Below are 13,304 nucleotides of genomic sequence, written 5' to 3' on the forward strand. Positions count from 1 at the left end.
GTATCCTTCCTTAACCACAACCACAAAGAGATGGTGTGTTGCTATGTATTTCATGTTTCATTTGTTACCGTGAGGCAGCCCATGAACCGCAAGACTCGTAAATTTAAGTACTAAGAAAATAAAAGGCTTCCCCCCCCCCCAAGTTGTTTGGGGTACGTACTTGAACACCTAGCTCATCTGGTCTGCTTAAATGTAGAGTCAGTAGTTACACATAACATGTACTGACAGAGTCATTTAGAATACATGCGAGAGAAACTGAATTTTAATTCTTTAGGAACATTTTTGATAATACCTACTTTGGTGCGATGAGACTAAAATACTGAAAATACTACAATACTCTTGGCTTTCTTTTTTGAATCATTTGAGTCTACATTAAGTTGTATAAATTATAGAAGTTCACTATCAAGACGGCTCAGCCGGTAAAGGTGCTCAGCACCAAGCCTGACAACCTGAGTTCAGTCCCCAGGACCCACCCAGTAGAAGGAAAGAACCCATTCAGGCTGTCTTCTAGCCTGCATACATGTGTGCATGTACACACCCAAGTATATCAATACAATAAGTGAGTAAGTATTTATTTACTTGTGATTTTGAGGCAGGGTCTCACTATGTAGCTCTGGCTGTCCTGGAACTCACTTTGTAGACCAGGCTGGCCTTGAACTCACAGAGGTTCTTGGCTCTATCTCCTGAGTACCGGGTTAAAGACATGTGCCACCATGGCTGACTAATGTTTAAAATATTTTTAAATTACATTGTTAAAGCTCTTCTAGATTAATTTTAATATAGATTTTTTTTTAAAGGATTGCTTCCCTAATTACCTATTTAGGTACAATTAAAGTGCTTTCTAAGGATGAGAATTCACTGTCATCTTCAGAAGCCTTCAGAAAATGCTTCATAAACTAATCTACTCATTAGTTACAATTCTATGAACTGTCTAAACTTGAGAATTGGAAAATCTGTTTCTGGGATTTAACTGATTATAATTGCATTAGTTTTGGTGACTTCTTCTGTCCTGTGTAGTCCTTAACGTCAGGCTGGAGAGCTGTTCAGTATGGAGGCTTAGATAAGCACAAGTGTGGCAAGTTTAAAGTGTGAACTTGTAATAGTTACTCAAGAATAGTTTTTAAGATGTAGAAAAGGTTTGGAGACCTTATAGAGAAAATAGCCATTTTCCATCAATCCACATCATGTCACCCCCTATGGTGTAGACATTGAAACATGGAACAGACCTCCAGATTCCATTAGGATTATTTTATGTGAGGTAGTTTGCTGGCACATTACTTACGTAACCATGTTGGTGTCTGTTGCGAAGTTTCCTGTGTGTTTCTCAAATGTCATTAAAAGGTAAACATTAGCAAAAGTTAGCTGGAAAAAGACCCTTGATAATCATGTAATTTTGTACCTTAATCACTATTTTTGACAATGGGGCTTTTCAAAATGCTGTATTTATTTTCATATATACTTAGAGAATAAATGCCAACAGACTACACAGTGACACTCTGCTTTCATGCTTGTGAATATTTGTGAGATCTTGAAGCTCTCTCTGTGGCTCTGTAAATTATGTCATGTGTGCATTAAACATAGGTGAGTTCAGCTGACAGTCCTCGGGGACAGAAAAGAAAACCTAGCTATGGACGTGTAACACAGAAGCCGAAGCACATTCTCCTCTAAGAAAGCACTCTCCAGAGGCAGCCTGGGTCGGACGAGAGTCTCATTTGATATTGCCTCATAGGCCAATCATCTCACTCCATCATACTTGTGGTTTTAAAAATAATTTTCCTTTACACCATGACCCCTAGATGTTAAACCACACTTGGTACCAAAGAAGCCATGATTTGGACAATGCCAGAGGAATCACTGGCTATACCAAGATGTTTCAGTCTCTAGCCACGTCCTCTCTGAAAGCATTGCCAAGCTGAGCTTACCTGTGCTGACTTAAACCATCGGGGCAGATGGGAGTCCGTTAACACGCTGCCCTGCCCTGCTGGGGAGGCCGAATGATGGCTTAAAATGTAACCATTATTGGATCATTCAGTTACTGATCCAGATAACTAAAATTGCTCTACACAAACAGCACCCGCCAGGCTCCTTCCCTGAGTCGTTACTAGTGAGTTCTTAAACACTCATTTTCGAAAAGGAAATTCTGAAGGAAGGTGCCAGGAGTCCACTCATTTCCTTGAAGAGTGCCTGGTTGTGTAGCTTGTTCCCGCTGCTTGGGATCCACGTTGCTTGCTTCCCAGTCTCGGCCATTTCACAGACTGTGTACCACAGAGGGTGTCCCCAACAGGACATGTCTGATGTTGGGTAGCCTCTGTGGAGGTGTTGGTGAATCCTGTATACACACACACACACACACACACACACACACACACACACACACACACACACACTTTTTTTAAAAAAAAATATTTATTTATTTATTTATTTATTTATTTATTTATTTATTTATTTATTTATTTTATATACAGTGTTCTGCCTGCAGGTCAGAAGAGGGCACCAGATCTCACTACAGATGGCTGTGAGCCACCATGTGGATGCTGGGAATTAAACTCAGGTCCTCTGGAAGGGCAGCCAGTGCTCTTAACCCCTGAGCCGTCTCTGCAGCTGCATCCCCTTTGTAACAGAATGAGGATCTTGGAGAGACCTGCTGATAGGGATTTAGAATTTCTAGGGCTAGATCTACTTAGGGATAAATTATTTCTTCTTAATAATCATTAGTTAATCTGTAATTTGGACTGTTACCAAATAGTTTTCTAGGCCTTTTAATCTATAATAGCACCTTTTCAAATTCAGTGTTTGCTCAGTAGTTAAGCATTCATTTTGTGCACTTGAAGTTGAAGGGATATCAAATTACCATAATTAGACAAGACTCTATTTCAGGGGCTGGCAACATGGCTCAGTGGGTAAAGGCTGCTTGCTGCCAAGCCTGCTGTCCTGAGTTCTATCCCCAGTACCCACATAGTGGAAGGAGAGAGTCACCTCCCACGAGTTGTCCTTTGTCCTCCTGGTGCACTTGCACACTCTGTCTCTCTCATAGAGAGAGCAACACACACACACACACACACACACACACACACACACACACACACACACGGAAGGAAATGGATGCGTGGGTGGATGTTTCAGAAAGACTAAAACTCCTACTGCAGTGATGCCTTAAAATTCTAGTTCCCAATGAAATTTAGCATCATTGTAAGTTGTTTGCCTAGACTCACACCATCTGTAAAAATCCGCTTTGTTTCTGTAAGTGACATGTTCTGTGCATAGAATTAGTATATTTGACTTAATCTGTGTGTGGGAAGGACTATAGTCTTGTGCACTGATTGTTGTTACATTTGGAAGTCTCCCGGACCCTGCGCTTTGTTGAAGGCTTGCTAATCCAGAATCTTTTCTGGACGATGGACTTCTCACTTGGCATCTGCATGAGGTGCCCTGTGAGTTCGGCACACAGTGCATGTGTGTGTGTAGATGGTGCACAGGCAGGCACGGCACCCCCAGATTAGCACAGGGCTAGGGAAATGCCGCTCACATTGGAGCCATCCATAGCCGGTGAGCTCAGCTCTGACTCAGCTGGCCACCGACTGGATTGCAGCACACCTTGTTTACAAGTTGGGTTTTTCAGGTGGTTAAAAGCTTGGGAACCCCACTGATTTCAGCTCCTTCATGCAGGGATCCTACTAATTAGAGTCATTTCACTTCAGAGCTATTTTGCTTGTTTGTTTGTTTGTTTTTGTGGGGCTGGGAATTGAATCTAGGGTCTCCTGCATGCTAGGCAAGTGCTCTACCACTAAGCCATATCCCCAACTTTTGTTTTAATCACCTTTTTTTTTTTAGGCCTGTTAGAATCAGAAGTTGCTGACTCGAGGATATGTTTTAAAACAGATTTGTGGCTTTTGTGTGTTTTTTTAATGAAGTATAAATGCCTTTAAATAACCCAGACTCCATTTTGAAATGACTCATTTCTTTCTGGTATCCCTCACACCACACCCCACACCCCCTTAAGCACCTCAGTTAGATTGCTGACGCTACAGGGGTGTGTGCCTGTAACTTAGACGGATCCAGGCACTGGGCGGTGGTGGTGGTGGCACATGCCTTTCATCCCAGCACTGAGCTCTATGAGTTAGAGGCCAGCCTGGTCTACAGAGCGAGTTCCAGGACAGCCAGAGCTGTTACACAGAGAAACCCTCTCTGGAAAAACCAGCAAAGGGAAAGAAAGAGGGTGGTTTCTGACATCTGCTTGAGTATTTCTGATGAGGGGGAAATAGAACCGATCAAGTTATTCCACACTGAAGGAGCTTGCTTAGAAGCTTATCCATACATCGTGCCAAAAGCAGCCTCCTCGAGTTCAGACTTGTGTTTTCTTACGGCAGTGTGCTAGGTGTGTGCACTCTCCCTGTCACACTGTCCCCCAGAGATCGCAGTCCCACTCCACCCCCCACCCCGCCCCGGGGCTTAACTTCTACATTTATTCCACAAACATTCTTGCTGGTTAGGGACCCTGCGTGTACGGATTCTTTTTTCTTAAGCATTTTGCTCATACAGATGAATATCTAAGGTTTTTATTATAGCTTGTGAATTCCAAATCTAAAGCTGTTTTTCTCTGTTTTAAGTTTGAAGTCTCACCCACTGGTGGTGGTGGTGGTGGTGGTGTGTGTGTGTGTGTGTGTGTGTGTGTGTGTGTGTGTGTGTGTGTGTTTTCATCCGCTTTGTGACTCCAGGACCTCAGTCTTCATCTCCAGTGTGAGGTTATAGGAGGAAGTTAGGGTCCAACACCCTCACCTGACCACAACCCTTTTGGTTCTGCAAAGCCGTCTAGATTTGCTTGGTTGCCTGTGCCTGTCGTTTCTTAGACTTGACTGCTGCGCTTTATCTGAAGTAGATGTAAACCTGGAAACTTCCTGCCTTGATGCCTGGTTCATAGTCGAAGTTTCAGAAAGCAGCCACACGTTCGCTTTACTCCGTGGAGCATTTGATTAGACCTTGGAGTTAGAACGGACCAGTGACCTTGAGTGCTTCTACAACTCTGTGATAAATAGGAATATAAAATCCAGTTCACGTTTTAATTATGCACATTCACTACCTTACCTTTGTACAAATTCACATCCTTAATTTTATTTCTGAGAGGGAGCTAAGAGGACTTTGGCAGTTCATCCTTGTCACGTTTAAATGAAGATGCTGAACCACAAGGGGCGGCATGCTCTTGAGCTGCTGTTTGTGAGAGGCTTTTATCGTCTCACTGCCAGCCTGTTTGTTGCTCTGTTAATTACAGATCACTTACCAGAAACATCCAGGCCAGATTTTACACCTAGACTCCAGACAGAATAGCTTCATCAAAAAACAGCTATTTCAGCCTAGTGATGGTGGCACACACCTTTAATCCCAGCAATCAGGAGACAGAGGCAGGTGGATCTCTGTGAGTTCAAGGCCAGCCTGGGCTACAGAGTGAGTTCCAGGAAAGGCTCCAAAGCTATGCAGAGGAACCCTATCTTGAAAAACCAAAAGAAATAGCCATCTCAGATTGGGAGTTGGCTGGCTGTGGGTTAAGTATTGTGTCTTTATCTCTGCATCTGCATCGCCAGGAGACAGATGTTAGGATGAGATTGACACACCCCCAGAAACTGGGGTGAGCTTGATTTAACTAGGGCAAAAGTATTTGGAAGTTCATTCAAAGTTGATTTCCAGTTAATTACCACTAAATGCTTAACTAAAACACAAATATCAAAGATACACAGAAGAATTTTGCAGGGAAAAGGCATTGTTATTTATGAGCATTTCTGTTTGCTTTCACTCATACCAGAGGTCTTGAGTGAATGCTGAATTATGATGTTTCTAAGTGTGTAATGACCTGATCCTTCTAGAAATATTTTTATTTTAATTACTAAATATTCCCTATTGGAAAAGTAAAGGCTGAGGCAACACATTTGCTTTTAGGAAGTTAAAGTAACTTTCAAACACACTGGTAAAAAATATCTAATAAATTAAGTATCTTAAGGTTTAAACAGTCTTATAGAAAATAGTTACGTTAACTGTGAACCTTTACTCCAGACAGCGTTCATGGTTTAGACCCAGTCACTTTTATTAAGTGTTGATGTGTGCATGACAGGAATTACTTATGTCCTAGTATCAGTAAGTCTCTCATAGAGCTTGATGTGTAGATTACAAACAGTAGGAAAAAACTTACAAGTCAGAGACCAGTTCAATGGAGCTGTAACACACAGAAGAAGAGGATCAATGGGAGCATTTTTCCAGTGAGAAGGTACTTTTTTTGCCCATGTGGCCCATGAATTTAGAAGACCGTGTATAGGTGCTAATAGTTGTACGGCCCTTGGCTTCTAGGTCCTTCCCAGTCCATTCCATGTGTGGTGGGCATACTGGCTGTTGTCTAGTGGTATCAGGCAGAAACCGGATCCTGGAGGTTAGGTGAAAACGAGAAAACTTGATTGGGTGGGCTGATATTCCAGCTAAAAGACTTTGTAGCAAGCAAATCGGGTGGGTATGTTTGAAAACTAGCTTGAGCTCGAGGAGCTTTGGGTAATCAGTGGGTGCCCTGGTACCTGGGGGATACGTGCTAAACTTTTTATTTTTTTTCCTTAAAATAACTTCTACTCAGACAGGAAAGGTTTCTTTAAAGAAGTCCTTGCAGTCAGGTAGTTCTGGTGTTATGTGCTTTCCTCCCCCCCCCCTTTTTTTTTTAAACTGGCAAAAGGAAAAGAATAAAGAAACAGGTTTCCTTTTTAAAACTGCACACACTTTTTGGGGTAATAAATGAACATTTTTTTGTTTGTCTTTTTTAGAACTGAGCTCTCCATAGACACACATAGTAGCATAACACAGTGTCTTTCCTCAGTCATCACTCTGTACAGTAATCAGCATAACTCCGTTCTTATTGACTGGATTTTGTCCAGGTGGGTTAATTGGGTGGGGAAAAGTCATTAACTTAACATTGGAAACTCCTTTTCTTCCTGTTGAACTTAAAAGATTAGTTGTTTTTGTTTTTGTTTTTTTAAAGTAATAAGCTATCTGATTTACCTTTTATTTAGAGGAAACCTTTGTAATGACTAAAATAAGAAGCTATGTGGACATTAGTGTTTGCACACAGCGCTCTGGGGAAGGCCTGGGCGCCTTGGCATGGCAGTCTGGATAAAGTAGGAGCGCAATGGTGGTCACCAGGTTTCACCTCATGCTCAGCACAAAGTGCATCTCCAAGCCTGTGGACTGGGAACACAAGAGCACTTTATACACTGTCCAGCACAAGGGTCACAGCTTAGAAAAGCAAGAGTTTCCTGTATTTAATTCGGGAAGCTTCACTCTCTTTTTTTCTTTAAATTGAAGCCACTTTTGTTAAATGTGGCAGAAAAAGCTGGGGTTTCCACCTAGAAGTGATCTCTAGCAGGATCATATCTACCCAAATGCTTCAGTTTTGCACAAAACCATCCTTTTCTGATGCTGGATATTTTTTTTTAGTGTTGTAAGGTGTCCTCAGTGTGTGTGCATTTTTGTGAATCGTCTCCTTGTTTTCTGTTAAGCATTTACAGCCGAACAATACCAGCAACACCAGCAGCAACTGGCGCTCATGCAGCAGCAGCAGCTTGCACAAACTCAGCAACAGCAAGCAAATAGTAATTCCTCCTCCACCGCCGCGCCACAGGTGAGGGACTTGTGTGTCTTATGATCATCCTCATTGTTTCCCGCCAGAGTTCATCTCTAATTACCAAGTGTTGTCATAGAACCTTGCATCTAACCAGCAGAAAAGTGGCTTTGGCCTGAATATACAGGGTTTAGAAAGAACATTCCAGGTGAGTATGGAAGCGGTTCCTTCTGCTGCCTATTGTACAGAGTAACATAAGAACATAGTTCCCTTAGCTGTAAAGCTGCTGCGGCCTGACCTGTGTCTGCAATGGCGCTCTCCACAGCCCAGAGCCCCTGTGCAGCTCACTCTCCAGGTTCAGAATTAAACCCAAACCTGTTCTGCTCTTTAAAACGACTCTTAAAGCAGGGGGAAATATTTGCTGTATAGATAGATTTGGGGCTGAAAGGCTGAGAATTGAGTCTTGTAAGCGTCTTAAAGGGAATTTCACAAGAGGCCTTTTAATTCTTAAATTATATCTTTTTTATTAAGGGATGATTGTCTTACTAGTTCAGAGATGTCTTTGGTTGTGTGGTGGTTGGGTCTGAGCAGTGAGGGTGGGGAGGGAGGGAAGTAGAGAACAGGTGAATAGAGGTTACATGGAAGCTTACATATTTGCCTTATATATTTGACTGTTCGAGAAATATTTCTAACCACTCAGTTGGAACTTCTTGCTGTTATCGCAATCTGTACTAAAGGCATTATTTTTTTTTTTGATAATTGTCTTATGTACGCTATATTATCTTATAGGAAGATGAAAATGTATAAACCTTTAGACGGGGAACTTTTCTGTCTCTGAGAAGAGACTAAGGTTTCCTGGCAGCCAGCTTTCAGTGCTGTTGAAGCTGACTCTGGTGCACCTGTGTGTCTGTATGCTGGTGGAAGCCGTTACATTGACGGCTGGCCTTGTGTTTTCCTTCCAGGGTTTTGTCTCTAAGACTCTGGATTCTGCTAGTGCGCAATTTGCTGCTTCTGCTTTGATGACGTCAGAACAGCTGATGGGATTCAAGATGAAGGATGATGTGGTGCTTGGGATTGGGGTGAATGGCGTCCTTCCAGCCTCAGGTGAGGATAAAGACATCTGCATGGCCTCGTGTTTACACGCATGCATATTTGTACACGTCGTGATACAGCCACCCAGTGCGGTGTTGACCTGCTTTCTTTCCCTCCCCAGGAGTATACAAGGGCTTACACCTCAGCGGCACTACACCGACAGCGCTTGTACACACGAGTCCGTCGACAGCAGGTCCAGCTTTGTTACAGCCTTCAAATCTTACACAGACTTCAGGTTCCCACAGTGCACTGAGTCATCAAGTAACTGCTGCCAATTCTGCGACAACTCAGGTTCTGTTTGGGAACAACATTCGATTAACTGTACCTTCATCGGTCCCCACTGTAAACTCTATCGCCCCAATAAACGCACGACATATACCTAGGACTTTAAGTGCTGTTCCGTCATCTGCCTTAAAGCTGGCTGCCGCGGCAAACTGTCAAGTTTCCAAGGTCCCCTCCTCGTCCTCTGTCGATTCCGTTCCAAGGTGAGTGGTTATTCTAAGCTTAAAATGTTGGTGCCTGTCCTGGATCTCGCTCTGCAGACCAGGCTGGCCTCGAACTCACAGAGTGCTGGGATTAAAGGCGGGGAAATGCCAGTGGTTAACAAGTACTCGGTTTTCCTAGGGTCTCAGGGAGCTTAGGAGGAAAGGAGTGGCAGGAGGAGAGCAGATCACACCAGCAGCTTCAGCCAGTGCTCTTCCAGAGGTCCTGAGTTCAATTCCCAGCACCCATAGGGTGGCTCACAACCATCTGTAATGAGATCTGGTGCCCTCTTCTGGCCTGCAGGCAAAACACTGTAGACATAATAAATAAATAAATCTTTAAAAAAAAAAAGACTTCAGCCAAGAGCGAGAGCAGTTTTGTCGCAGCCCATTGGGAGCCTTTACTTTGCACACCACAATCCCTGTCCGCTCAGTACCAGCTGTATTGTTGGGCCACTCGTGGCTGACCATCCGACTGTGGTTCCACTCTTCCCCACCACCAGCCATCATGACTTCCATTGCTGTGGAATTGTACACACATGGGAACATTTATAGTATGTGGGACTTCTCCGATCCTGTCTCTATTGAAAAGCAGGAAACAAATTCCTGGAGGTCAGTGGACTTTCCAGGGATACCTCTAGATTACTAGTAACCTCTGGTTACTAGTCCTGCATCTGCCTCACTTGGTGAGGTTCGTTAGGACCCAGATTTAAAGTGCTGACATGAATCTTAGTCATTTTTGTTTGGGGTTGAAGGCGGGAGATGGCCCCATGGGTAAAGGTGCCAGCCGCCAAGCCTGACGGCCTGAGTTTGACCCACTTTACCCACGTGGTGGGAGGAGAGCAGCAATCCTGCCCGTTGTCCTCTGGCCTCCACACTGGCATACGTGTGCCCACACACGGTTATATAAGGTTTCAAAGTGGTTCACAGCCGAGGAAGACGGTTTAGTCGGTAAGTTACTTGCCAATGCAAACAGGAGCATCTGAGTTCAGATCCCGAGATCCCACATTTTTTTAAAAAAGCTACACGTAGTGTTGAGTGCGTATAACCCCTCCACTGTAGGAGGTGCGGGAAGGGATGGGATGGGCAGATCCCTAAAGCTCCTTGCCAGCCCAGCCATCTCTGTGATCTTCAAGTTAGGTGAGAAACCCTATCTCAGAAAGTAAGGTAAAGTGATAGGAAAGGGGCCGCCATCTGCCTCGGGTCTCCCGAGCGCGCACGCGCGCTTGTACACACACACACACACACACACACACACACACACACACACACCCCTAAAAAGGAAGAAAAGCTTAGGCTGCTGAGGTGGTTCAGTAGGTGAAGGTACTTGCCACTAAGTCTCACAAGCTGTTTGGTCCCCAGAATCTACATGGTAGAAGAAGAGACTGACTCCCGAGAAGTTCAGCTGTGATATACTATGATGTATATCATATATGTCACGAGCACACTTGTGTATCACATGCACACTAGATAAATAAGTAAATAATGCAAGAAGAGAAGTTGAGTGTGGAAGGCGGCTGTAGCTGTACCTTTCAGAGCGTGAGAAGTTGGGGAGTCAGTGTGCAGGCCCCTGGGTCACTCGGGCTCTTCCACAAGTTTTCAGCGGGCCAGTTGGCCATGGAACTAACTGCTGACACCTGATTTCTGCTTGCCTGTTTTTCATAATTATAAAAATTCATACTCCTCTTTGCTCCGCTGTCCATAAGTGAAGATTCTCCCTGTAATTAAAGATAACTAATGTTCTTCCTTTGTTTGCTCCGCTTGTACGTGACGGTTAAGTAACTGAGCTTTTATCCCACCAGGGAAAATCATGACTCGGAAAAGCCAGCACTGAACAATATAGCCGACAACACAGTAGCGATGGAGGTGACGTAGCTTCCTGGGAACAGGACTGCAGCCTGGGGACACGATCAGGTGCTATGCATCAGAGGCGTTGGAACGCAGGGGAGGACGGAATGCACACATGCGTTTCCATGGCAGCTGTGGGGACTCGGCAGCACTGCGCATCTCTCATGCTTCAACTTTTCTTTTCTTACTGTTAATAGGAAAAAAAATCAACATCTGTAAATTAAGAATACAGCAATTATCTGTATAGTACTGCATATTTGTAATACCCTTGTATATATGTTACTTGAATACAGAAATGTTCATTTGTGATGCTTTGCACTTGGGGGCGGGGGGTGGGGAATAAACTGCAACCAGAGTGTGAGCTGTGAGCTGTGTAGCTGGTGTCATCACATCATGTGCATGGTGCGGAACCTGCTGTCTATTTATTGTGCCGTGTTTACAGGTTTTGTACACTGTACCCTCATTGGTTCCTGTGCTGTAGTAAGTGTGTTAGGTAGCTGTGGACTCCTTGGTATTTTGTAAATGGTATAACATAACTTGGTTCCCTCTGGGTCCTTGAGTTTTCTGTGTATCATGTGAAAAAAAAAAAATGGTGACATACATACAGAATTTTACAAAAAAAAAAAAAAGGCACCAGTTTTTTTTAAAATGGGGAATGTACTGTTCAATGGGGATCTTCTGGTCTTCTACCATTAGGACGCGCAACAAGCTAAAAATGAAGTCTCTTGACCCTCCCGTCCCCGCCCACCCGCCCGCCCGCCCACTGCAAGCTTGGGCGGCCCCGGTACTTAAAGCACTAATGTTACGTTGCTGCTCTGCAAACAGCCCAGTCGTCCCATTTCCTCCCACCAAAAGTGTTAAATCAAGTACGCAAACGGAGTCCTTACAACTGGAGTTTATGTTGTCTTGCCCTTTTTTTAGCACAAAAAGATGTACTTTTTTATTGTGGAATCGTTTAAAGACTTCATTCTTTACTTGTTCTTACAGAAAGGATATAGGGAGAAGAATGCAGTAATTGCTGTCCGTGTATCGTCATTCCAGTGTGTAAAACAGCCAGCCAGCTTTTTTCCTTTTAAGATTCTCCAGAAGGCTGCGAGGCCAGAGCCACAAATATCGGGTGCCTTCCTTTGGAAATATTTGACCTCTCTTCTGTGAAGAGAACGGTACTTACCAGACTACTACTAGTGCTTTGTCAGTACCGGAGTCTGAATGCCCAGTCCAATGGCATACGTTATCCTTAAGGTTTTTAATCCCACCTGGAAACATTGTGATAGAATTCTCACAAAATAAACCCAGGGCATTACATGTTGACAAACTAACGCGCAGTGGTCTTTGCTTTTATTTTCAACCCCAGAACTCTGTGTGACTGTCCGTTATTTTAGAAAAGGGGTGAGGGGAGGCTCCCATGTTTTCAGTGGTTATTTTGACATGACTCTATGCCTACATCAGAGAAAGAAATCCCTGCCCTCAATTTATGACCTCATGGAGGTGAGAATAAGTGAGATCTAAAATGTGTTTTACCTACTGGGAAGCAAAGAGTTTGGAAAAGGCAGGGCCAGTGAGCTAGCGTAAAAGGCCAAAGGTGCTCACTGTGTCAAGCTGGGTCAGAGACACGGTAGCAGAAGCAGCTGGCCAGAGGGTGCGAACAGCAGCAGTGTGTGGCATGGAGAAGGGGGGTGATGGAGCCAGGTGGGAATAGCAGCGGTGTGTGGCATGGAGATGGAGCCAGGTGGGAATAGCAGCGGTGTGTGGCATGGAGAAGGGGGGGGTGATGGAGCCAGGTGCGAACAGCAGCGGTGTGTGGCATGGAGAAGGAGGGGTGATGGAGCCAGGTGGGAACAGCAGCGGTGTGTGGCATGGAGAAGGGGGGGTGATGGAGCCAGGTGGGAACAGCAGCAGTGTGTGGCATGGAGAAGGGGGGGTGATGGAGCCAGGTGGGAACAGCAGCAGTGTGTGGCATGGAGAAGGGGGGGTGATGGAGCCAGGTGGGAACAGCAGCGGTGTGTGGTATGGAGAAGGGGGGGTGATGGAGCCAGGTGGGAACAGCAGCGGTGTGTGGCATGGAGAAGGGGGGGTGATGGAGCCATGTGGGAACAGCAGCGGTGTGTGGCACGGAGAAGGGGGGGGTGATGGAGCTAGGTGGGAACAGCAGCGGTGTGTGGCATGGAGAAGGGGGTGGTGATGGAGCCAGGTGGGAACAGCAGCGGTGTGTGGTTGGAGGAGGGGGGCTGATGGAGCCAGGTGGGAACAGCAGCGGTGTGTGGCATGGAGAAGGGGGGGTGATGGAGCCATGTGGG

At 44.8% G+C, this 13,304-nt stretch overlaps 1 protein-coding gene across 8 annotated transcripts in view; it reads left to right on the forward strand.

Annotated features, from left to right (window-relative positions):
* The window catches only part of Epc1 (enhancer of polycomb 1), a 94,355-nt gene extending 82,029 nt beyond the window's left edge, over positions 1-12,326 (forward strand). For 6 of the 8 annotated variants that reach the window (XM_042277929.2, XM_042277927.2, XM_042277928.2 and 3 more), the window contains exons 11-14: positions 7,524-7,645; positions 8,548-8,689; positions 8,799-9,162; positions 10,962-12,326. In XM_042277929.2, the coding sequence (XP_042133863.2) occupies positions 7,524-7,645; positions 8,548-8,689; positions 8,799-9,162; positions 10,962-11,034 (701 nt within the window). In that variant the 3' untranslated portion in view covers positions 11,035-12,326. Of the gene's footprint in view, positions 1-6,791; positions 6,903-7,523; positions 7,646-7,724; positions 7,794-8,547; positions 8,690-8,798; positions 9,163-10,961 lie in introns of all 8 variants that reach the window. The other 2 variants (XR_013051427.1, XM_076572419.1) reach the window with 2 other exon arrangements.
* Positions 12,327-13,304: the final 978 nt, after the last annotated feature.

The sequence above is a fragment of the Peromyscus maniculatus genome, chromosome 5, assembly GCF_049852395.1.
Source record: "Peromyscus maniculatus bairdii isolate BWxNUB_F1_BW_parent chromosome 5, HU_Pman_BW_mat_3.1, whole genome shotgun sequence".
Lineage (NCBI taxonomy): Eukaryota > Metazoa > Chordata > Mammalia > Rodentia > Cricetidae > Peromyscus > Peromyscus maniculatus.